General features: G+C 40.9%; 1 protein-coding gene across 1 annotated transcript in view; it reads right to left on the reverse strand.

Moving 5' to 3' along the window:
• Nucleotides 1-27834, reverse strand: part of Gp210 (nucleoporin 210) — a 58643-nt gene that overhangs the window by 22059 nt on the left and 8750 nt on the right. Inside the window, exons 4-8 of the mRNA XM_071595790.1 lie at nucleotides 21534-21716; nucleotides 17800-20798; nucleotides 15637-16018; nucleotides 7622-7818; nucleotides 1785-1986 (exon numbers count right to left, since the gene is read on the reverse strand). Of these exons, the coding sequence (XP_071451891.1) occupies nucleotides 1785-1986; nucleotides 7622-7818; nucleotides 15637-16018; nucleotides 17800-20798; nucleotides 21534-21716 (3963 nt within the window). The remainder of the gene's footprint in view (nucleotides 1-1784; nucleotides 1987-7621; nucleotides 7819-15636; nucleotides 16019-17799; nucleotides 20799-21533; nucleotides 21717-27834) is intronic.

The raw sequence follows: 27834 nt of genomic DNA on the forward strand, positions 1-27834 counted from the left end.
TTGTTCAATTCTTTGTACTTCATTTTGCCTAATTCTGTATTTATATTCTTCCATTTTCGCCGCTCATCCATCTTTGTAATCATCTCATCCGTGATCCATGGTTTCCTAGTCCTTTTAGCGTTAACGGTTCCAATAGTGTCTTTTGCCGCTTTAGACAACCCTTTCTTGATCATTTCCCATTTTCCTTCGATAGTACTAAGCCCTTTACCATCCTCCATGATTTTCTCTACCACCTGTTGGTATTCCTTCCTTTTCAAACCATTTAATGCTTCCACATTCCATTTTCTAACTCACCGCCCCTGCCTTATCTTTAGAAACGTACGCTACATTTCATAACAACTAAATTTTGGTCTTAGTCCACGTTCGCTCCCGGGAAGCTGTGGGAATTTATCACACTGTTCCTAAACCTGTGTCTAACCAGGATATAATCTAGCTGATATCTTCCTGAGTCACCTGGCATTTTCCATGTATACCTGCGTCTTTTGTGGTGTCTAAACCAAGTGTTGGTGATGACTAACCCCTGTCTCCTGCAGAACTCAACTGCTTTCTCCCCGCGGTCATTCCTCGTGCCTAAACCGTAGTCCCCCACCTCATCACCATCTCTTCCTTTGCCTACCGTCGCATTCCAATCCCCCATCACTATCAAATGTTTCCCTGCAGGAACACACGCGATTATGTCCTCTAACTGATCGTATATCCTATCTCTTCTTCCCTATGGTTGCTCGGTGGCATGTATACCTGAATAATAACAAAGTTCGTCGGTTCTGCTTTTATCTCTACTAGTAGTATTCTATCCGTTACCTGCTCTATGTTAACTACGCTTCTTCCTACCTCTTCATTTCCAGATAGGTCGAAGGTTAGGAGCCAGACGAAAGGTAGTCCACGCAGCGTCTGACCCCAGTGGGGCGGTCAGTAAGTGATGGTGTCAGGTTAAGAACACTATTGAGGAAGGCAACGGGAAACCACCTCAATTATCATTCCCAAGAAAAATATGATGGACAATAGAGATATTTTGAGTCCTGGCAACCACGGGGCTCGGCCCAATCGGCCGTGTGTCGTGCCCGGCAGCGGGGGAGGCAAGGCTTCCGCGGTCGTCATCCCACGAAACCCTTGCAAGGGAAAACCATAAGTGTGAGTACTTGACCAATAAACAGTTATGGACAGCGAACCTTGGAGTCCACCCTTGGTTCTTCTTCTTTGGTTAACAACCTGCTGGTTGGTTTATGGATGATGCATTTTCCCATTGCTTTCTATTTTCAACTAGCCTCTTCATCTTCAATAATGAAACCCAGGTCATAAATAAAATATTTTCCATGTGGAAAAGCTAAGTTGCTTATTTTCAATTTCTTCATGAAAGTTCGGCTTTTGTTTTTCTTGCCTTCGACCCATTACATTTCTCACCTTTTGTGACATTTCTGCCCTGGTCATTCTGTTAATTTGTGTACACCTTTTGCTCGATGAAGTACTACTTAAGTGATATTATTCCCTGGCTGACATTCTAATATCCAATGTTGAATTCCAATGTGATGGATGGTACTGTATTTAGAAGCACATAATGGCAAGTCTCCACAGAGGAGAGAGACAGTCTTAATCAGTAACTGAGCCCAGCTTTTAACATTGCTATATTTGGAACGAAGGAAGCATTAACTGACAAGGTTGAAGCTGAAATTTTCATGAAGCTATATCATCATGCCCTATAGAAAATCTCATCATAGGAGTGGCCCATGCATAAGCACAGGCATTGAATAGTGATCCGAGCAATTGCAAGGGCAGGAGTGAATAACCTTAGCAGGAAGAATGACCTCTCCCACGTGGAGTTTGACGTAGTCCATGACAGGGGGGACCACCATCATTTGGTTCTCCCCTTCCTTCTCCACAGTGCTGCCTCCCTCACCCCACACCTTCAGCATCGTCTCCCCAGACTCGATGACATCCACGTTAAGGGTGTCATTGCCCTCTCCATGAGAGATGCGCATCAGGTCTGCCCTATAAGGAGAGTCAGCATTCAAATCACCAAAGCTCAATGCCAAGATAAATAAACAAAAATTCATAAAATTCATTGGGCACCAACAAATGACACATTCATACATACTCATTTCAAACTCCACATGAATTCCAATAAAGATAAAGAAGCACTTGGGACAGTGATGAGAAGGTAATATTTGGACTAGAATTCTCAAAACTTCAATGCCCTTATTATTTCCTATATTCAGCGAGCACTGCCAAATTATTGAGTATGAATATTTTGAATACATCTACGTATATTTCTTAGCTTTGTATAACAGGGCACAAATTGGCATCTCACACTACATTGAAGCCTCCTCCAATTCAACACACTTCCATCCTTCCTTCAGTCTGTCCAACAGGCACCTCTACCTATCCTTTCCCTCCCTCTACCTTGCCTCCCCCTCTATCACACACGTTAACATTCCACCCAGAATTAAAATACTCCGCATCCACCTATCATGCCTCCCAAGGGATTGCATCAAAAAATTTATGTGGCCATTTTTTATTATTTTTTAACTTATCAGCATTCTGCATTAATGACTTAATGAACTGGAAGAAAACGCATTTTTTCATCCATTCATTAGGATTAAATGAAGCCCATCAATTTTGTGAACTGATGTGCCTCTAAAAAAAGGTTGACTTGCTAAAAAAAACATTAAAATACAGTAGAACCCCTTATTTAAACTTTCCTAGAGACCCCAGAAAAAAGTTTAAATGACAGCGAAAGGGAAATTTTTACTTTTACATGCTTAATTACTGGAATAAAGGTAAAAGTAAGAAACATACATTATATGAAAATATGCAGGATTATTATTTGCCTTTTAAACAGTATTTGAGAGATAGTTGAGGCTTATACCCAGTGAAATTCCATTTAAGGGCACGAGGAAGAATCAAAATACCCTGCATTTCCACAGGATAGAATTTATTGTTGCCAAATGGTTTTGCTACACTGTAGCACAATCAGATGCACAAGTGTAATGAAACAAGTCGGCAGTAATAAATACTCACTCGTGGACACGCAAAGTATTTTGATTCTTCCTTGTGCACTTTTTGACACTAGATCTCTCCATTAATTGATATATGATGACTAAAATGACAAAAATACACTTAACATCTTGGATACATAAAATATGTAAAAGTAAATATATTTCTCCTTCCTTATCAGAACATAGAATAATTACATGTGAATTCATTATATTTTACATCTAAGAATATTCAGTTGACCTGAGGACGTTACGCTGTAATGAAGCCTAGCAAAAAACATACTACGTGGGAATGCAAAATGTCTTCTTTCGTCATGAAGGATTTCCACCATGTTACGCCAGAAAATGTGTCATTCATTAACACACTTGATACTGCTTCTAAATTTAATCATTTCCTCAATAAGTTTGTAATGATTCATAACCATGCCTTCCCTACAAAAACCATTACTTCCAAACCGGGTCATAGAAATGTCATATTTCCACCAGAGCTGTTGACAGGGGCTAAGGTAAGAAATCTAGATTTTCTGGGCGCATTTTTAGACTACTGTCTCCATAAAAAATATGAAACACTTCTTACACAATATTAAGCAATATTTATGCATTTAAGATAAATTACTTCAACCAGCTCATTTCAACCTCAAGTAATCTAAGCAAAGCAACACTGAATGTAATTAAACAACGGACAAGTAATTTGAGCCAAAAAATCTCCCTTTTCTAAACTTCTATCATATACATTCCAGTATCAAAACCAGTTGATATTGAAAATCAACTCAACAATCAATTTTACCAAATTGGGAAAAGTGCTAGTCTGTTGATTCACAGTGTAACAGCCTGTCTTAAGTCAACATTTCTCAAAACAAGCGACTCTAAACAAAGCTGAAAAGAATCCTCCTAACTTTTGAAAACAAATAGTCTGTGAGGTACCATGGGGTTACCAATGCCTATCGTTACGCCCAACGGGCAGCTGGGATTCTCTCTCATCCGCTCCTTGATGTTTTTAATCTTCCTCTATACAAAGGTCATTTTCACATCGCACTCAAAACCTCCTTGATAGTTCCAATTCATAGATAAGGGATCATACAGAGAAGCAGACCATTATAAGCCAATTACCATCATTTCTCTATTCTCTAAAATCTTTGAAAAGCTGTTTTATAGTTAAGTTGTCATTTATTTAAGCACTTCAAGCTCTTCATATTTACTAACACGGTTTATAAAGGGAAACTCAACCACAACTGCAAACTTTCAACTTTTGAACAAGATCATTCGGGGACTTTCTTATCAAAAAAAGACAACTGGCATCTTTTTTTAATTGTCTTAAGCATTTGATACTATAAATCACAACATCCTCTGCCCCAAATTATTGAATACATGGGTTAATGGCATAGCTTTATTGTGGATCAGATCTGACCATCCAAATCATAAGGATGTTGGTTCAGATAAAGTTCAAGCATAACTCTTGGGCCAGCATTTTAGGTCCCACCTAGTTGAAACATACTGTTGAGGACCCAAGGCTAAATACTAGGTCCACTTTTATTTATTCATTACTAATCTTCACACTTATGCACCCAACAGTGAAATAATATTATATGCTGATGATACTTCCACATTAAGCATGGGAGAGAATTTCATTACGTTAACACCTCTGCTCAGCATTCTCTAATGAACATGTAAAGCTGGCATAGGTAAAACAACTTGTTATTGAATGAGAATAAAACATATTTGTTTACAATGTCATAATGAAATCAATCCACCTAATTTAAGTCCTCTTCTTAGAACAGATTCACAAGAATGTATTCCCCGGTCCAGGTCCATAGCATTTTTGGCATTATATCAGAGTGAAAATCTACACTGGCATTCTCATGTTGATCTACCTCACTTGAATTATTCTCATTTTTAACTGCCTCATTTAAGACCCTGACACTGATATACAATGCAAATTGGTTCCTATCTGGCCAATGGAGTTGTCTTGTCTCCATCATGCAGCCTCATTTATAATAAACTGCCAACGAATAGAAAAAATAAGTTCACTGTGACAGCTTTAAAAATTGAACTTAAGGAGCTATTACTCCTCAAGTGTTATTACAGTATAAATGAATACTTGTGACAAATTGTAAATTGGAATGATGCTTTTCTTTTGTGTGCTATTGCATTCCGTGTAATAATATTGTGGGTATTATTTAATTCTTTACATTACAATACCAACCATGTTCTATGACATTTATTTGACCAATGGAACAATTAAGTTACTAGCATTATTATTATTAACATCATTATTTAACAAAAGAGCCTGATAAAACTGCTGGAATTTCTTATGCTTATAGATATCATGTACTTATTTCCAATTTTCTGCAGTTTGTCAAGCATTTTCTTGTATCAATTACCACCCGATGAATAATTTCTTAAATAGTGAACAACACAAACTACATCTCAGTATGAAGGTATAGAATTTCTTCAACCTTCGTGTCTTTTACATTAGCAATTTTGTCCAGGTATCCATCCAAAATGTCATCAACTGTTGACACAACGTGAGAATCTAAGAAACTTGAAGAAAATCTCCTGCAGCCATAATGAATCAGCACCACTCGTCCAAAAGGAAAACTATAAATTGCTGTGATGGTTTGTGAGAGAAGGAGTTCCAGGACAGTGACCAACCACAACCTCCCAACCATAATACCCTTGTACCTGTAGAGGTTTGCGGGCGGGAATGTTACTTCCTCGCCAGTGACCAACTACCGGCCTAAACCCAAAATGGAATCCTTCAAAGGGTTGAAAAACTCCACTAAAGATGCCTGGGTTCTGACCACATACACAATATCCGTGACTGTTCATGGGAAATAATTCCGGACAAACACAGAACAGACACTCACTCTCACATTCAAAGAGGGTCTAAATACTGGGAGAATATTACTAAAGTTGAGCAAAGTCAAGAGACAGCAACAAACAGTGAAAGACGAGGGCGTGCGTCGGATACCAGTATTGCGGCCACAAGGCAGATGCAATACACGTATTTGACCCAAGCAGCCCTCCTCGGGGAACTGAAAGAAATAAGCACCCACAACAGAAGGTTGCAGGTGTACAAGAATCTAGTTGGACAAACTCCAAAAATTTACAATTAGCCCGTCATTTTCTGTAATATCACCACCATAAACACGAGTTACTTCAACTGGAATTTCTTCATCGCAATCAGCACAAAATCCTGCCTTCCTACAGCAGTATTACAGATTCCTCAACTTGCTTCCCATGATATGTAGCGTAAGGAATCCAGCACACTCAATTTGATTGCTATTGCATTTCTACCACAATCGTGCAGAGGTATCAATTTCCATACCATAATTCTATGATAATGCACCTTTAATGAGTGGATTATATCTAAATCCAGTGGCTGGAGCTTAATAGTACAGTTTGCAGGAAAGTATTGTAACTGGATATTTCTCAAGTGCACACTCCACGGATGAGTTGAACAAGCACTGATCGAGAAACGGCAACAATTTTGTGAAGAAAATGAAACTATTTTTGATGTGATAAAGCAAGTGTCACAACTTTTTACTATTCGGTAGCCCATCACTGCTATATCTGTTGGGAAATGGGAAATATTTTTCTTTAATTTAGATTCACAACTTTTGCGAATGCAATTCTCCGTATCAGTATTAAGGGACTTAATAGAGGCTTCTTTTAGCAATTTTTAGATTTGAGAGATTTGATTAAGGGAATGGTTATGGCCAAGTTTAGGGTCTCGGCTATCCAGTTTTCATTCATTTCCTTTAAGCATTTCACACCATCACTATAGTTCAGCAGAGCATCAATTACCCATTGGGTAGATTCATTATTGGCTCCACCAAGAGGCATATGAGTCCTAGTCTGCATAAAATGGTGACGGAGATCTCTTAAAGCTGCTGAAAGGTGCTTTTCAATAATACCTTTCACACATGGATGCAATGAGTTGTTCCAGTATAAAAAGTTAACACTCAAAAAGGGAGTTTTACAGAAATGACACATGATGTTTGTGAACATCGGGCCTGTAATATGTATACATATTATCGGGCCTGGATATTACATATCATTTTCAACACTCCCTCCGCTGGTGCCTTCCCCTCACCATGGACAACTACCACAGTAAAATGTGAATGAATGCCTCATTTATATCTAATTATAACATTTCTAAGACAAGTTAAAACATATCATTCTTATTCTTTGTCATGATTGAGCACAGTAAAAGAATTATTATTATAGAAATATTGGCCTTTAAGTGATGCTTTATAATACCTTGTTAAAAACTATTTTCAATGTAGCCTTTAATCCAGTACGCAAATTCATTTTCAATACAAATGGGCCAATTTGAAACATAACAGCTCGTACTAAGTAGTATCATGAATGCATGTGGTTAGTGGTTTCATACTTGAATAATGTCAAAATAACACTGCGATTCCACAAATAAAATGAACTTAAATGCAACCTTGTTTTAAGCAGTGCAGCATCATCAGGCCTGGTATCATACTTGGCATCTTGTACACATCAAACTGGTACTGACCCATCATGTGTCCATAAAATATGCTATATTATACTCATCGGCATACAAGCCAATGATATATGCAATCATTACTGAGGTTTTTTTTAACACAATGGCCACTTACCGATTAGTTCGAAAATGTAAATTACGTTTTGCAGCAGAAAACATTGCGCCAGTGTCGTCATGGTATGAGACACGAAGGTGTAAGGGCAGACCCCTTGGCAACAAACCATCTTCGGCTCCAACTTCCTCTCTCTCCCCACTTAGCATTCCAAACCCACTCTCTTTCAGAGTCAACATCATGTAATGAATGGGCTTCACCTGAAGGTCAAGAAGACACTTCATTATTATCGGTTCTTTGGACTTGAATTTTAGACAAAACATTTATCGAAATTTCTGCTCATTTTAAACCCTACATTATGTGTGTTACAAGAGCTGTCTTTTTGTTTCACATGGATGATATGCACTCGTGTTGTGATAATGCACGCTTAAACCTGTGAACGGTATGCACACACAATGGCTGGAAAAAATGAAAAATAAATAAACTATTAAGTTGACATGGATTCAAGTATTATTATAAAATAGCTAATAATAAAGAAATTTGAAGTTAAATATAGAAAAACCAGCATGCAAGCTAACAGCTAAGCCCTCAAGGAAGAAGTTTTCTTGAAAAAAGTATATGGTGCAAGATGTGATTTGAATCTGACAAGATTCAATTCCAAGATGACTTAAAAACACCCGTGTAATGGCGGTCTCAGCTTCATTCTTTGATGACCATGTTGATTACATTTATAAGAAAATAGAAAAAGAATTGAAGTACCTATTCCCAAGACTAGATAGGCGTCACAAAGACCAGAACTTCTTACATATAATTCAATTACCGTATAGGATACACCAGTACTGGGTGCCTTTTCATTGCCCACCACAAAACCCAGGAGTTAATCTCCAAAGCTATATCAAGAATTAGTTGAAGCCACTTCTTGAGAAATTGAATTTTAGCATTACATGAATTGTCCTCTTGTGTCATCAAGTAAGTTAACACATCCACATTTCTACAGCGGTCTCGCAGTTCACGGCATTCCATCAAATTTCCACCCATTCACAAATCTGCAAAAGTCTCTTCCTCCTCATCATCTGAAGGTGTCACGTCAACATACTAGACTGCATCCAACTGTTCTGATTCTCCTTCATTAATCCTTTTGAATGGGTTATTAATGCTTACATTTAAAGGTGGAAGCCAGCATATGGTGTGCTTACTCAAAGTGCTCTCCACAAAGCACCTCAAGCAGGGCTCATGACACCAGTGAAAGAGATTTGCTGCCTCCAGGATTTGAACATGGGCCCTCTAGGTGAGCAGCCAGTACGTTAGCCACTGCACCATCCCAATCCCCCTATTTTAATTATAGCAGAAGTGAATTAGCTCAGGGTACAGTGAAATGTGGAGCAGCAAACTGTTCAACCTTTGGATAAGGTTACTTATGGAAAGAAAGTGTTAAATGTGGAGTTTAAGGCCCAACACAACTGTATGAGTACTCTAGACACGAAGGAATGGACACCTATGCTTTGTTATTCTCCTCAACTCATGGTTCTGGTGTAAAGAAGGCTTGATATTTACACAGCTTTAAGAATGTTATAAAAAAGTTGGACAATGACAGACACTCACTGGCATATGCATGATCCTATTGCATAAGATATCATATTGCATATCTTAGTAGCCAACGATATGAATGCGACGTAGATGACATAGAAAGCGTTTGGTGCAACATTAAGGACTACAATGGCAGAAGCCTATACGTGCGTTCATTTTATAGACCCCCAGATTCTAACACAGATGTCCTACACAAGCTCGACGAACAAATATCCACTATCAGCAGCAGACAAAGCAACAGTATTACTATAATCGCTGGTGACACAAATCTACCATCAATTGACTGGGACAACTACTGCGTAGGAAAATCTGCCAAAAACAGAGATTCATGCCAAGAACTCCTTCATATACTGACAAAACACTCCTTAGAACAAATTGTTAAATCACCAACACGGGGCCAAAGCATACTAGACATCTTTGCGACTTCTATGCCCGAAATCATTACTAACATTGAAATAATAGACGGAATCAGTGACCATAAGGCTATTCTTGTAGAGTTAAAAACTAAGTTCATCAAAATAAACAAAGAAAAGCGTAAAATATACCTGTACAACAAGGCAAATTTTAACGGACTAAGAGAATATTTAAACATAAAAATACCAGAATACATCACAAAAACACTGACAACAAATACAGAGAACACTTGGAACTATTTCTTAAATATTTTACGCGAAGGAATAAAGACGTACATCCCGTCCAAACTCAAATGCGACAGTAAGGAACCTAGATGGTACAACGGGGAAGTCAGATCGGCATTAAGAAGGCAAAGAAAGCTACAGTCAAATTTTAAAAAGAGTTTAAAAAGTAACGATATAATTTATATGAATACAACCAAACAGCAACTAAAAGAATGTCGTAGTAAGACGAAAAGTATTATGCGCACAGCACTACACTCTTTTAAATCTAAAATGCTAAGCAAATATCTTGAGGAAAATCCAAAGTCATTCTGGTCCTATGTTAGGGAAATACAGGGTAAACGTCCCACTGTTCACTCTTTGAGGACGGAAAATGGGGAAATCATTACAGATAGCGTGAAAAAGGCAAATATGTTAAACCATTTTTTCCAGAGCGTCTACAACAAAAACACAAATGCACCAAACGATCCTCCACACCCACCCGGGGAACACATGAGCGATCTTACACTGACCAAGCAGGGAATAGTACATCTGCTCCGTAGTATCAAAGCACACAAGGCACCTGGTCCGGAAGAAATACCTGCTAGAATATTAAAGGAATTAGCTGACGACATTGCCCCATTTTTACATATTGTTTTTCTAAAATCGATAGAAGAAGGCTCAGTGCCTCGCGACTGGAAGCTAGCCCATATAACTCCCATCTATAAAGGCGGCGATAGGGATAAACCAACCAATTACCGACCCATTTCTTTAACATCGATCTCTTGTAAAATATTGGAACACATTATTGTCACTAACATTATGAGATTTCTTGATAGTAGGGAAATACTAATCCACAACCAGCACGGATTTAGGAAAAGCAGATCTTGCGAAACACAACTTGGTCTCTTCATTCACGATATACTTAGATCGGGAGAAAACAACACACAAGTCGATGCAGTATTCCTGGATTTCAAAAAAGCCTTCGACAAAGTCCCACACAATAAATTGTTACATAAACTTAAATACTATGGGATCAATGAGAAAATAATTAATTGGATTAGAGACTTCTTGTCAAACCGCAAACAAATAGTAGTCATAGATGGGTTGTGCTCAACGGAAAGAGATGTAACTTCGGGCGTCCCCCAGGGAAGTGTAATAGGGCCTCTTCTGTTCTTAATATACATAAATGACTTAAGCACACACGTTAGTAGCAATCTAAGGTTATTTGCTGACGACACGGTGATATACAGGGAAATAAGGAGCCAACTAGATCGCGAGCTACTCTCTAGAGACTTAGACAATATCTCGGAATGGTGCAATAAATGGGGATTAACACTGAATATAGATAAATGCGCAGTTTTGAAATTTTGGAATAAAGGAAGCGAGGAACAGGATATAAACTACAAAATAGAGGGTTCAGTATTGACTACGGCAAATCAAGTTAAATATTTGGGGGTTGTTCTAACACCACGCCTTTCATGGGGAGCACATATCAGGACAATATGCGGATCAGCTTTAAAGAAACTTGGCTTCATAAAACGGGTGGTGGGGAAATGTAATGAAAAAGTTAAAGAGAGGTGTTATTTTGCTCTAGTTAGACCTCATTTGGAATATGCCGCAAGTATTTGGGATCCGTGGGAGAAAATTTGGCAAAAAGAATTAGATAAAGTCCAGAGAAAATCCGCTAGATTCGTTAAAAATTGTTATGATAAAAACACAAGTGTGACAGGTCTCTTAGGGGATTTAGGCTGGGAACCACTTGAAGTGCGGAGAGAACAAGCGAGGCTTAGACTTTTAGAAAGTTTCAGAACAAACGAGTTTAACTATGACACTGAAGGAATTATAATGGCCCCACACTACTTAGGTAGATCAGACCACAAAGATAAACTAAGGGAGATAGATTCCAAGACAAATAGGTACAAATACTCATTCTTTCCCCGAACAATCAGAAATCATAATAGCAAGAAACCAAAGTCACTTTAGAAATATTAAAAACGTTGAATTTACAAGTCGGAACCAAATTAAACACTATAGAGATGTTAGGTATACTTTCAGGTGCATGTGTATAGTATGTTAGTTGGTAGTTTGAGTGTTTGCATGTGTGTGGGGTGTAAGTGTTCATGCATGAATGTATGCCATGTTTTTTTTTAATGTGATTTTGTGGTTATTGCATGCGGTTTTTTTTTTCTTTTTCTTTTCTAAATTTAAATTTTCTTTTCTAAAAATGGTGTCCTAGCACCCCCCGCCACACGCCCTTGCGGCGGCTTGCGGGGTATTAAGTAGATGTAGAAGATCCTCCCATGGACAACAACCTTGATTTGGTGCAAGGGCTTGTGCATTCTGATGAACCCTAGACCTGTGCTGGTGGGAGTAATGATAATTGCTTCTGGAGGGTCACCAATGCCATACAGGTTGAAGGTTAGGAGCCAGACGAAAGGCAGTTCACGCAGCGTCTGTTCCTCAGTGAGGCGGCTGCAAAGGCATCTGACCCCATTGGGGTGGCCATTGAGTGATGGTGTCAAGTTAAATACACTATTGAGGAAGGCAATGGGAAACCACCTCAACTATCATTCCCAAGACCTTTATGACGGACAATATATAGAATATGAGTCCTGGCAACTACGGCACTCGGCCCAATCAACTGTGTGTCGTGCCCGGGAGCTGGAGAGGCAAGGCATTCGCGGTCATCATCTCATGAAAACTTTACACAGCAAAACCGAAACGGATAGCAGCAGCACAGAAGATGCAGAAGAAGAAGACCAAATTAGTTAGAATAGGAACTTCGAATGCTAGTAAAATGCTGAGGACAGGAAAATTAGAGAATATAAAGTGAGAGATGGAAAGAGGAAATATAAACATTTTAGGTCTGTACAAGGTGAGACGGAAGGATAGTGGGGATTACTGGAGTGATAAAATTATAGAGTAATACACAGCAGAGGGGATGAAAGCCACAGAGGGGTTGCCATAATATTGAATGAAAAGGCACAGTCATCATAGAGCAAGCAACGGATAGAATAATACTAGTAGAGATAAAAGCAGAACCGACAAACTTGGCATGTTGTGGCATGCCACCAAGCAATCATAAGGAGGAAGAAGTCGATAGGATAAATGATCAGTAGTAAGACATAATCATGCGTGTTCCTTCAGGGAAACATTTGACAGTGATGGGGGATTGGAATGCCTGGGTGGGCAAAGGAAGTGATGGTGATGAGGTGGGGAACTATGGTTTAGGCACGAAGAATGACTGCGGGGAGAAAGCAGTTGATTTCTGCAGGAGACAGGGGTTAGTCATCACCAATACTTTGGTTCAAAACCACATAAGGCATAGCTAAACATTCAAAATGTGAGGTGACCCAGAAAGGTATCAGTTATATTATCAGTTATGGTTAGACATAGATTTGGTACAAGCGTCATCAACTCACACAGATTTAGGAACAGTAAGATAAATTCTCACAGTTTACCAGGAGTGGATGCAGACTCTGATCACAACTTAGTTGTTGTGAAGTGTAGCGTCCGTTTCAAAAAGATAATGCAGGGGCAGCGGGTAAGCAAATGGAATGTAGAAGCATTAAATGGATTGACAAGGAAGGATTATCAGCAGGCTGTAATAAAATCATGGATGAGAGTAAAGAGCTAAGTACTATCAAAGAAAATGGGAATGCATCAAGAAAGGGCTATTGAAAGCCGCCAAAGAAACTATAGGAACCGTGAATCGGAAAAGGACAAGGAAATTATGGATCACGGGTGAGATGATTACAAAGATAGATGATAGACTAGAATCGAACAACGTAAACACAGAGTTAGGCAAAAGGAAGTACAAAAGGTTAACCAATAAATTGAGACGGGCAACAAATTAAGCAAAAGTATCATGATGGAAGATGCAGTGCGAGGATATGGAATGTTTGCAGAGGAAGGGGAAATTGATGTGCTATACAGCAAGGTTAAAACACTACTGAGAAGTAAGAAAGGAAGATCTATGTTTAGAGTTAGAGATAAGTCGGGTAGGATAATAGTTGAAACAGAAAAGATCCAAGAGAGATGGAAGGCATAAATAGAGGAACTGAATGGTAAAAAACTTAGGTAAACAAGCTTAGACATAGAAAGCGAACGTGACGTATATGAAGACAGCTTAGGTCCAGGCATACTCGACGATGAGATAGAGAGGGCATCAAGGGAAATTAAATCAAATAAGGCCGTGGGGGTGGACATCTTTCCTGCGGAACTACTGAAATGTTTAGGAAAATGTGGGAGGAAGACTCTTTATAGACTGATTCATGGCATCTATAAGGAAGGAATCTGGCTGGAAGACTTTGTGAGATCAGTGTTAGTTCCTATTCCGAAAAAAATAATGGCTACATCATCTGATGACTACAGAACAATAAGCTTGATATCCATCGCAGTTTAAGTGGTTCTCAGGATCATCAAAATAAAGGGTAGAGAATAGAGCAAATGATTACTTAGGGGATGATCAGTTTGGGTTTAGGAAGGGGAGAGGCACGTGCAATACCATTGGAGTAAAGAGGTCACTAATTGAGAGGAATATACAATACAATCAGGATATGTTAGCCTGTTTTGTACATTTTGAAAAGACATTTGATAGAGTGAAATGGGAAAAACTAATGATTATATTGCAGAAAATAGGAATAGAATGGAGGGACAGGAGGCTAATCCACAACCTGTACATGTCTAAGACTGCTCAGATGCGAGTGGGGGACGGGGACTGCAGATGGGCAGTGTTAGGAAGAGGTGTAAGACAGGGTTGCCCACTATCACTGTTGCTGTTCAACCTGTATGTAGAGGAAATGATTATAGGCATGGGAAGACCTGGAGGTAGGAATGAAAGCCGGTAGGGAAGTCATAAAATCAGTTAGATTCACTGATAACCAAGCCCTAGTTTGTCAGTCAGCCAAGAGGTGCAAGCATTGCTGAGTGAATTGGAAATTCAGTGCGATAGATTAGGGATGAGAATCAATGTGAATAAAACAAAGTTTATGCGATTTTCCTGAAAGAGAAAGGCTAAGCTAAACAGTAAAATAGGTGGCCAAAAGCTAGAGCAGGAGGGACAGTTTGCGTACCTCAGAAGTGTTTTGGACCGACATGGTCAAAGTAGTAGGGATGTAAGGAGGAGAATTGCGCTAGGCAAAGAGGCTTTCACCAGGAAGATGGAGTTGATGACAGGGACGTTGAGTAAAGACGTTAAGGAAAGGTTCTTCGAAACTTTGAAATGGACCGTAGTTACAGGGTACTGTGTGTACAGTGTGAAAACGTGGTCACTGCAGCAGGAGGATAGAAAAAGATTGGAGGCTTTTGAAATGTGGGAGTGGATGAGAATGGATAAGGTAAAATGGACCGAAAGAAAAACAAATGAGGAAGTAATGGATATGATGGGTGAGAAGAGGGGATTTTGCAGAGAAATCATAAGGAGGCAAGAAAAATGGATGAAAAGTATTTTGATCGGTAGTAGGATGTTGATGACAGTAATAGAGGGGAGAATGTTAGGCAAATGAGGAAAGGGAAGGAATAGGATGTGGATGTTGGATGGGAGGAAGGAAGTACACAGAGACAAAGAGGGACTTGTCGAAGAGTAGGATGTGGGGTTGCACTTTGTTAGGATATGTTTATTTGTTCGTTGTGTCCATCCAAAACCTACCTTGACCGGGAGATTACCTTAAAAACAAAATTGCATAAGATCCAAGCCTCAAGCATCTGCATCTTTGACCTAACATTTATTTTCTTTCAAAGAGAGCAGGACAAGAGTCATTAGCATCACAGACAAAGTGCATACAGGAGACATTCTTTGTGCTTATCCTTCCTTTCTCAGTCCGAATGAAATTAAATGAATATTTTGGAAATCCTCAACCACTTTTCACTTACCTCAACAGCTATCACAACAGATTGCTGTGAGCCAGAATGTTCTCTGTACGTAGCCACAATTACACTTCTCCCAAATTCACTGCTCGATGTAACAATGCCCCCAGGTCCCAACTGGACAACTGCAGGCTCCTTGGCTGAAGCTAGCTTGTAAGAGACAAGAGCACCATCAATGGATTCCTTGTTAATTCGCAGATGAAGTGTTGCCCCTGGAGCCATGAGGAGAGGCCTTCCAAAACGGTGGTCAACACCAAAGGGGGGTGGAGGAGGCAGCAGCAATGATATCTCTTCAAAAACCTCCACCTCCATTGAATCCTCCAAAATCCCACCCGCTGTCCACAGGCTGGGAAGAGCTGGTAAACTCACGCGCAGGTGGATTGTGGCCCTTCAACAAAAGGGGCAAAGGCAATGCAATTACTCCAGATATTACCGTAAGTTTTAAGCATAAGTCTTAAAGTGAAATATTGTAAGATTTTAAGACAAATAGGAACAATATCTCAAAAATTATTTTCAATTCAGGTATCACAAATTTCCATTAAACATTTCTGCGATTACATATCAATCCCTTTCTTGGATAAGGTTCAAAGGCATGGGTGACTTCCTGATAACAGCTTCTGATTTAAATACTGCCGATTTATACACTGCTTATGTTAAGAAAGTAACACATACTTGAGTCTCCAAATGTTTGGTCAAATTTTAAGATTCAAGAATGGCCTAATTGTTGAAAAGCACCTTGACCTTCTTTGAACTGACGGAGGGAAAATTAAGGAAGAAAGAGATGCGCATTAAAACAGTATTGAGGTCACGTAGCATGAATCTGACTCTAATGAAGCATTTCTATTACATTCAAACATTTTTCTATAATGTAGATTTATAGGTTGCACACAATATACAAATGTAGAAGACAAAGCTCAATATAAGGATCAAATATTTACACATATAAAAAAAATTAAATGAAAAAAGAATTTTTGGGTTCACAAAACATATTCCATAGGATATTGTAATAATTTAATGGACTGTCTTGCTTCATCAACTATTTCAGCCAAACTTCCATCTTTTAATTGCACCTCGAATAATTTTTCAACTTTTCATATTTTGCACCTATTGATTTAAATGATTTGATGGCAGCAATATTTCAAATTCAATCCCGTTTTGTATGCAGTGATTATTAGCTCTTTTGCGCAGAAGTCATCTTAGTCCTAGGAGAATATTTCTTCCAAGACACTCAAGCCTCAGACTTGTCTGTCCATTTGCTATGCTGCACGGCTGTCCTTTTGGTCAAGACTGAACGGAAGCTCACTTTCAATAAATGCACCCCTCCAATCGCCACATGACCAGCTACCTAACGCTCATTTTCATCAGATTAAACTTGTGTACAAGCCCAGGAAAGCCCTTCAAAATCATTTCGCACTTCCTGCCCCCTCCTCCCTACCCATTCCTCAACCACCTGGAGAACTCTGAATATTTCTATCATATCCTTCTTAGCTTAGTCAGTGGCTGCATCACACCTATTATTAGCAGTAGGCATGAACTGTAAAGACTTCTGTTTCCCATGTAACTGAAAAAGAGTCATTGAAATATCACTGCAAACATTTTTTTCAATGATCAAATTTATGACAAAACATTTGTAAGAAATTATAAATCTGATCATCATGCATGGGTGTCATCTCTTCATATCCGTTTCCTGGGCACGCTGAGGGTAATCCACACTGCACTAATGAGGAACTGTGTAATGCCTATACAGTCGAAGATTACAAGGTATTAAACAACGCAAGTCCCATCAAAATCAGAATCATGGAATCAACAAGCGTAAACAAACAAACTAGCAAACTAATCACTACCCCTTTGTCATATTACCACATAAATTTTCATCATTTCCATATTATTTTAAACTGGCTCCAAAATTACTTTAAAATAACATCAAGTCAAAAACTTCCTCTGTATACCAGTTATTATATCAACACCTTACAGACAACTTTCCAGTATCATCTCCGCCTGTAGGCGAAGCAGCTCACTCCACAGCCACCATGAGCGAAGCAAAGTAGGAGCACTCGGCCCTCATTACATTATAGCAAGCAAGCACATAGAGACCGGACCCCACGTCCTAGCAAGCAATTCAATGATCCAGTCCTTATAATGGTCAATAATAAATGCCATCCAACATACCTCCCTGGACGGAGTCCATGCAAGCGAATGGATACCCTGTCTGCTTCTCTACCCTCAATGCCCATGGCTGAGAAGACACCATGAACCGCAAGGATGTCATGCGGCACAATATTCCATGAGAACTCCGGTCCGGGTCGGACAGAGCCAAGGATGAGGGGTGATACCTGGATGGGCCGCCCCCCTCCCCTCGCCCCCTGGCCCACGCCCTCTGCCCATGCCGGCATGGTGCATCCGCCGCACAGCCGTGAGATGGGAGCCTTCACCCTAACGCCCACCAGGGACACCACTCGCACCTCCACCGACTCCTGCGAGGCAGACTGAGGAGTGAGGCTGGCTCGGGCCCATACCATGGCAGACCCCACTGCCAGGGCCTCCACCAGCCCCGTCGTCCCCACGCCAGCAACCGATGAGCCCCCAAACTCGGTCCCCATGTGGAAGTCTATCCCCGGATCTGGGCGTGGCCCTCCAGAGTAATTTATTTGGAAGACTGCACCCGGAACTAGGACGAGGGACCGTGGGTGCAGGCGCAGAGGAGGGAACACCTGTATGGGCATCGGAGAGCTCACCACAGAGCCCACTTGCGTCCCGGGATTATCGACCGAAAAGGTCAACGTGGTGTCTCCAAGGGCCAGTCCAGACACAATGAAGCAGAGAGAACCTTCCTTGCCTCGTTCGATTTTCTCGATCACAGCCGGAGTCACCCCTATCAAGTCCGATGCTGGGGTGGATTTGAATCCCAGGATATTCCTGGGATCGGGCAACGGGCTCGGGATTACCCTACCCAAGGTGTCAATGAGCCGCACGCTTGCATTTATGGATCGACCCAGCTCCACCTTATCTGGAACCTCGGCCTCAATCGATGCGATGCCAAAAATTTGCACCTCTGCAGTGGCAGGTGCCATCCCGGGGAGGCAAAGGTCCATGATTGACAAGTGGAGGGTCCCGGGAGATTTAGGCGACACTTTGACTAAACCCCCTCCTTTTGGGGATTCCGTCACAAGATGTGTGTCGGCATATTCAAAAGCACTCTTCACCAACTCAAAATGGCCCGACCCATCGAACACCTTGAGTGTGGCACTGCTGCTGGGATGATTGAAAAGCATTGAATGATTTGGAGTAATTACAGCCTCAGACACCAAAACGATTACTATCGTGGCTTGTGTTTCAGTATCTAAAGAAACTTGCGGAGGCATCAGACCAATATTCCGAAAATGACTTCGCCTGTATTCAGCAATTTTGCAAGAAATGTCTAATGTCCCAGTTTTTCCATTTGGATGGAGCACCCTCAAGGTATCCGAGCCGGGCAATCCATTATCTTTCAGCTGCCCTAGAACATAGGATGAAAGGTGCCATTCCAACACCAAGCTGGAAACATTATCAAATTTTCTCCCTTTGGGATCCATGATGACAGCCTCAAGATTAGTATCCTGCAAAAAGTGAGAAACGGCACGCCCCGCCATTGGGTCAATTGGACAAGGGCGGGCCAGCGAAGAATGCATGGATTCCCTCTGAAGGGCAATTCCCAAGGTGATGGTGCTGGGTGGAGAGCAGACGACCGTGACCGCAGCGGACGACTTTGAGCCAAGGGATGGTGAATTGAAGACGGTCAATCTCAACTCCCCCTCGCCTAACTTTCTGCACAGCACACTGTACGTGTGAATCCCGCCAGCTATTTCACTTTCCTCTCCTAGTTCAGCGGCATCCACAAGATATCCTTCCTCGTCATCGTCGTACTCTGCTGGGAGTATGAACTCTATCTCCCGAACATGCTCCGATGCCGGTCGCCCAGGAAGAGGCCTCGGCCCTCCCTCGAAACGGATGACGGCTGAAGTCCCCACCGCAAGGACCACAACACCAGAGGGAGGCAGAACAACCTTGAGTGGTTCATATGCCACCATGATGCAAGTGTCATCCATTTTACCACTGGAAACTGTGACTTTTGTCGTACCAGGCATTTTGCTCTTCATTGGAATGGCATTGCAAGCATTGCCAGACAGTTCATAGACTTGGTTGCCCTGCACCTGTTCAAACTTCTCCTCATCCCAAACTCTGACAGAAAATGGCAGGGCCTTACAGTCCGTGAAAGGCACTCCCTCCCTCACCCTTCCGTTGGAGACGGCTACGGAATATATTGCCACGTTGAGGGGCACCGTGGCTCCAACCTCAGCCTCGATCACTTTCTCCGTGATTTCCAGACGTTCCATCGGAAGAACCCACACCTTGGCCACATCCCTGTTGTTGCCGTTCCTCGCCATCGCGACGCTCACCTCTGCGGTGGATGACAACCTGCACTCGCCCGGCCCAACGCTCAACAGACCAGACTGAGCAACGGACACCACACCGCCACCCCCACTGCTCGTCCATACATAATTTCCATCACCGCCGCTCGCTCTCATCTGCATCTCGACAACCGCGTTGACACAGGGCAGGACGACCTCCGAGGGTATGAGCTTCACGGGGTGGAATACCCTCATCTCGGCTCGTGCCGGTGCCACGGATGACACCCACTCCTTGGGCCCATCAATGCTGGCAGTCACTGGAGCCATTCCCAGAGCAGAGGCCTCACCCCAGTGCCAAGTGCCGTTCTTGGTGGAGCCAGAGAGTTGAAAGATTGCAGCGGGCACCTTGGTTGCAGCATGGAGGGGCCCATCGTGGGGCACCATCAGACGGCGGCCTCCCACGTCCAACACCTCAACGGAGAGCTCATACTCATTGCCCAGAGTCAGTGCCCAGTTGCGGTGTGGGAGGACGGAGAGGGAGAGGGATGCCGGGAGGCCAACCTTGAGGTGAGCCGTGGGAATGCCTCTGGCAGAGCCCCCTTCTTGAACCACGGCATCCACATAGCGATCTCTTAGGGTTACACGGGTGCGCCCAACTCTCTTGGCAGTCACGACACTGGTAGCATAATTAATGACAGCAATCCCTTCATCTTCCTGATCCAACTCCAGTTCATACTGTTCAGAGGGCATTGGTATTTCTTCCAGTCGACCTTGCTTCATCTGTGTAGGATGGGAAAACATAGCAAATGAAACATGAGACCACGAGAATCCATTCTGAAATAAAATTATGGCCACATCATCCACATGTATGAAACCAATTTCAATCCGCCATTGTCTGGGATATACCCATACAATACTTTGATCTATTGAAGAAAATTACAATTCAATTCACAAGAACTATTTTCAATTTTAAATCATCAAATAGCTATACAAAATAAATTAAATAAATTCCTGCAAGTTCAATTAAGTGTATAAAACTCTCAGGAATGTAAAGAGAGTAAATGGCAAGTAGATCCAACAGTTTGAAAAAGTTGCGCATTGAAAGTAAAAATATTTATTGAAGAATATCCATAAGAGATATTGCCTGGACTAGATAGGTATTTTTCTTTAAATACATTTTACTAAGGAGTAGCTTTAATATGAGGCAAAAATACCCAGGAAGGCCTTTATGTCTTTCTTGTATGCCTACTTGCTTCTTCTTCACTTCCATTCTTTCTTCCAATTTAATTTTTTCCTTTGGCCTTCCACAAAAAGTAAAAATAGGTTATCATTGTGCTCAATCATAAACATATATAGTCTACAACTTTCTTTTAAAACCCAGCTGCACAACAAAGTATTGCTCCTGTGGATATTACATGCATCACAAAGAAAATATTTGATACATTTAATTACCATCATTATAATTATTAAATATTTCATTTATTTTAGTGAAATTAATGAAAGCACTCCTCTCACCTGCAGAACTCTGTACTGGATTGTACAGCTCGGCATGACGTAAATGTCAGGAGGATCAATCAGGAGGTTGGCCACAACTACTAATGTAACTTCTACCGGTGGGACTGATGGCGCCGAGGCGACTGACGCTGGCAAACCTCCTCTTATTGCTGATCCCTGCTGCCTTGGTAACCGTACAGATACCTAATGGAGGCAAAATTTACTTAAAAAATATATTTTAAGCATCTCCTTCCCATGTTTGCAAAAGATTGCACTTGTTATGAACACAAAAATGACCAAGACAATATACGAGATGATTAAAAATGCAGTAGTAAATATGCTAGTGCTTAGCAAGGAGATGGTTCGACAGAATTTGAATCCCTGATTCCTTGAATGGGGATGATGTTGAGCAATATTACTGGCAAATGATGATTTTGAATAGTTAGGCACTTTTATTACTAGAATGTCCATCTATGGATTTATTTTATTGTTTCAGGCTTCACTTCGTGGAAGTATTTAGTATCCATAGTTCTTTTTAGTATGGATCTAAGGATTTTTCACAGTAAAATAAACTATTAACACTCGGTGCCTGGACTATTTTTTAAAATGGATACCGGTCTAACTTAAAAATAATAATAAATTTTATTTTCCAAGGAACTTAAAGAGTATCACTGAAAGCATAGGATTCATCGTACATTCCAAAAGCAATAAAAACATTCCTAAAATGAACGTGCATACTTAGGGAGGTTGAAGACTAGGCATATTTGGATAAGGCATCACATATTTTGCTACCCATCCTGCAAGATATATTTTTTTGTGGTAACGTACAAATATGTGACGATCAACTCTCTCAATTGATAAGCTTGCATATTTTTGCTGAAGCTGAGGAAGTAATTCAGCAGGCACCGAGAATTCAGAGTGATGGAACATATTTCATCACTCACACACACAGCACATTCCACATATACCACCGCACACTGTCCTGAAACACACTGCTCACGCCAACGAGACACTTCAGTTGGACTGAGCTTGAATACTGATGGCCAAGGCAAGAAGAAGAAGGCACGTCAGAAGGACGGGGAGACTTCTTTCTCCAGCCATCCAGTCATTTCTGCCCTCCTTCCTCTGCTGCTGGTACTCATATGCAACGCTTTCTAAAGAATGACTCCCAGAGTCAAATTGTGACAGCATTAATTTTTTCAGGTTGGTGAGGTGGTTTGGCATCCATCACTGACATTCATGTGGTAAGCATAACACTCGTCCAATAATATTAACTGAATACCAGGATATTATCCACTGCACTTGGAAAAAACAACTTGGTTTAGTTGCATCAACCACTCAACACATAAAAATAAACAGATGATTACCTCATTTTACAGGCCCTCATTATAATTGCAAGATTGGTGTGGCCTGTTTCTAAAAATATTTATCATAGTTCCATGAGTTTTTCTAATTGAGTGAGTTTAGATCTAGTTTACTAACAGGGTGAATATTCAAAAACGTGAACATCCAGAGATTAATTTCACTTTATCCCGATAAAACACAACTATTCCAAATCATCCTCATTCATGCACCCAAGGCAAATGAGGGGGGGCAGAAGGGGCAGAGGAGACAGCAAAGGGAGGCAAAATAAGCAAACTGTCTGTCATCTGTAACCTTCTGCCACGTGTCCAATGAAGAGCGGCCATGAAGTTTTCAATTGCATCATTATTTGGCAAAAATTAAATTCTGTTATATTGTCATGAGCAATCTATATGTGGTACAAGTTTCATCATTCAGACTCCAGTATAGCATCAGCAGTGCTGTTGCTGAAAGTTATCAAAACTATTATTATTTCGTAGACATCTCGATTACCTTAATAATAAGAATTCAAGATGCCTATTATTACCTTATTTCTCCAGTGTGTCCCTCGATGTCAATCAAAAACCCAAATGACCAAGAATGCCTGTTACCTTGTACAACTTTTGACCTACATGTCCCACAAATCCAAGAGGTGCATTTAAATGGTCACTTGCATTCCGAGGGAGACCAAATGGTGGCAGAGAGACACAAAGGCCCTGCACCTCCTTTTGGATGGCATGCCCTCTCTGAATAATAATAATAATAATAATAATAATAATATACTTTATTCATCTTATAATCATATTCACATATGGTAGATGTCGTCATTTAGGAACATACAGTTGTTCCTGGATAATATGGTATACAGCACAATATACAATCACATAAAATACTTATTTGAAAATATTTGCATACATACACTTAGTATTCTACTCACGCTAGACCTTATAATTTTAGGCTAGTAAAGTCGAGCTCATAATACTCCTCTATTGAGTATAAAGGATTGGAGGTAAGCCAATCACGCAGCACCCTGCGGAACACTACATTGCGGGCTGACTTTACAGATTTTGGAAGCATATTAAACAATTTGATAGGTAGACCTTCAACTTTGTAAGTCCTATCTAGCCTACAGTATGGAAAATCCATATTAGACTTTGCTCTGGTGTTATGGCTGTGAACGTCAGCCCTAGTGGAGTACATACTTGTATTTTCTTTTACATGAACTAATGAATAGAATATATATAAATTGTAGACAGTCATAATTTTTAAATTTAAAAAGAGAGGTCTACAGTGTTCAAGTGGACATGAATTGGATAAGGTACGGACTGCCTTTTTCTGCATCACAAAGATTAGCTTAATATCAGATGCATGCCCCCAAAGTCTAATGCCATAAGTAATATTTGAGTGAAAGAATGCATAGTAGGCATTAATTAAGTATTCCTTACTAACATATAATTTCAATTTCCTGAGCAGAAATAAGGCTCGGGCAAGTTTCTTCCTAATGTATAGAATATGAGTACTCCATGTTAACTTGGAGTCTATATAAAATCCCAGCAGTTTCACGGGGACAGTGTCTGGTGTAGCACATTTTAGAGTACATATAAGATGCTGAGTTTTATTGGGATTCATATGGAGATTGTTGGCAGCAAACCAGTCCACTGCCTTTTTAAGTATAGTAGGAACTCTATTCATCGCATCAGAATGATGGGGGGAACTATGTAGGAAAGTAGTATCATCCGCATAGAGGACACAGTCAGTAATCATATTGGGGCACAAGTCATTAATCATGACCAGAAATAAAAGAGGTCCAAGCACAGAGCCCTGAGGCACACCATATTTAATATTTAATGGTTAATAGGACGAGTACACATGCTGACCTCTTCCCCACATGACATGTGACAAGGCAAAACCAAAGGGAAGAAAAATCGGTCCCTGTGAGAATGGGTTCGGCCCAAGCAGCATTATCAAAACAACGATGCCCACCCTGAATTGGGAATACTGGAGCCCTTTCCCACTTACTTCAATGAATCATCCCCTGGTTGTGCTCCTGTTGGCAGTCAATCCATAGAAAAATTCCTCTCTATTCAGTTCTTAACTTCTGCTTCACATTATCCTATTTTCTTCTATGTGAAAATAGTTGGTTTTAAACTAAATATTTCTTTTTCAAATTTTAAAACTGAGAAATTAATATATCTCGCTTATTTATGGAAGTGCTTTCGTGCCTTTGATTCTGGAGTAATCATTTGTAACACCGCAAATGCTACATCGCCATAAGAGGCAATTTATGCTAATTGTTGAAACACTCATTCAGGAAAGTTTCTTCTTCAAACCTAGAAAAATGATTTTTTATACGTTCCATGAATATTGAATCCCCGAGATAAGAAAACAATTGGAGCCTTCTTAAAGCAGCTTTTCCGTACTTCTGAGTGACTTTGGTGGCTACAGTTGGACTATGACCACCAAGAGGTGCATTTATGCAATTATGGCATTATATCAGCAAATGATGTAATCTGACATCCAACAAATCAGAAGGCATCTGCTGCAGTTAGGCTATTTTATTTGGCTCATTTCCATTTAAATATACATTTTTCACATTATGCAATGATATTTCATTTTGAATTTTTTAAATGCTCTACACGATGATAGTTAGACTTAATTGAACGAGAGAATAACAGCTCTTTTCCACAAAATAAAATGTATTACTGACAAGGTTTTGACATACTATATCTTTAGGTTCAGCATGAGTAAGTAAGAATCGTCAATTGCAAGTTAAGTTTTTTAACCAGGGGAAGAAGAGAAAGGGTTCTCCGGGCAGGATCCACCAATTTTAGTGTATGGTAGGGCCAATATGCCACCAGACATCATTGTATGCTTTCATGGCAGGAACAAAGTCTAAGAGGAGCATTGTTGGTGTCGGTTATGACCAAGGGGATTTAGGTCACGCTTGAAAGGGGACCAAATGTTCCCTGAACTAGGCACTGTCAAAAGGTGGGGCCCACAAAGGGAGGGGATGGAATTTGGCGCTGGGTTGCATGGTGTCACGCACCAAGGGAAGTTGATGGAAAGGAGGGACGGAGGGAGGAGGGGGTGGAGGTGCATGCCATTAGTGAAGTGGGCAATTTCAACCGTCCCAGCACGTCTAGCTATCTTTTTGATGACACATCACATTGTAACTTACGTCACAGAAATGGCTGGTCTCTAAGCATGCGTTTGGTCCCGTCACTGCCCCATGTTGTTCCCTAGGATCATGCACTTCTCACATTCTCTGATTCCTGTGAACAATTCCTCCCCACCTGACAAATGCAGGCAGCTTTACACTCAAAACAATATTTCCTAAATACCAGTTATGGAGAGATTATTTCACATCAGTCAGACTTCATATGAAACATTAATGTTGTTTGGGACCCTATGGAATAATCCCATTTCCTGAAAACATCCAGGATAACCAGCGAAGCTGTCAGTTTCGAGCAAAATCACTTTGAATGAACAGAAAAGATCACATCATTATTCAACGGCATGGACTGAGAGATTCTGTAGGCCCAAGATTACATGCTTTCCATAATAATAATACATTTATTTGTCCGGAGATTTGTTGCATATTCATACATACCCAAACATAGGACACGTCAAATATAAATTTCACAATTTTAGAAGAGATACAAAATAAATAAATAAATATATATATATATATATGTATATATGTGTGTATGTATATATATGTATGTGTGCATGTATATATATGTATATGTGTATGTATATATAAGTATGTTTTTTTTTGTCAAGAGTTCAGGGGAAATGCTTTATGCACTGATAGACAAGAAACCCTCATGTTTCCTGTCCCTTGTGTCAGACTCCCACCGACTAAAACCCCTCGTCTCTTCCTCTGTGGTCTTTATTTTCTCCTGCGGTACTGCTGGTGGCTTATTACTTCGCAGGAGAGACCATTAGCCGTAGCTTTTCCTCTAGTACTATGCTTCCATTTCTATTGTTGCGCTCCTGGCGCGCTCTGCTCGTCGTAGCTCCTTCATGATGGCGGTAATGAAGTCGCAAATCACGCTCCAGGTTGCTTCCGACGAAATCATATGTTCCACCAAGGTCTCTGGCGTAAGTTGAGTGTTTAACTTTAATACAAGGGCGTCTCGCGATGCACTGAACCGTGGGCACTCAAAAATCACGTGTTCAGCATTCTCCTCGACTCCTTGGCACGTTGGGCAGTACGGCGAATCCTCATGCTTGTATTTATTCAGATACGCTCGATAACACCCATGACCCGATAGCACCTGCGTGAGGTAGTAATTGAGCTCCCCGTGGGACCGGTTTACCCATTTCGCCACGTTAGGGATAAGCCGGTGTGTCCATCTTCCCTTCATTGATGTGTCCCACAATCTCTGCCATTCATTAACACTCTCTTCTCTTATTTTTTTTCTGGTCTCACCCGGATTCTCCTGTCGATACCAGTTCTTCCTTTCCTTTGCCAGGAGCTCCACTAGTAGCATACTCGAAATCACGTTTATGGCGTCCTCAGAAACTGTCCGAAAAGCGCTTGCCACCCGCAAAGCACTAATCCGGTATGGAGCTGCTACCTTCCTTCGATACCCCTTCCTCAGCAGTGCATCAGCCCATATGGGTATCCCATAGGTTAGCACTGAGGTTATAACCGATGCCAGCAGTTGTCTTCTTTTCTGCTTGGGGCCACCAACATTGGGCATAAGCCGTTGCAGTGTGGAAGCCACTAAAGAAGCTTTGCCACTGACTTGCCCCACCTGCTCCTTGAAATTTAGCCTGGTGTCTAGGGTCACCCCAAGATACCGAATGAACGGCCGCGATTTGATCTCGGTATTGCCGGCGTAAAGAGTCACTTTCTCGCTCCGCCTTCTGCTGGAAACGAGAAGTGCTTCAGTTTTATGTTCTGCCAATTGCAATCCAACAGAAAACATCCATTTCTTGATCGCAAAGAAAACCTCCCCGAATATAGCGGTGA

This window comes from Hetaerina americana, unplaced genomic scaffold (assembly GCF_022747635.1).
Source record: "Hetaerina americana unplaced genomic scaffold, ioHetAmer1.1.p SCAF_7, whole genome shotgun sequence".
Lineage (NCBI taxonomy): Eukaryota > Metazoa > Arthropoda > Insecta > Odonata > Calopterygidae > Hetaerina > Hetaerina americana.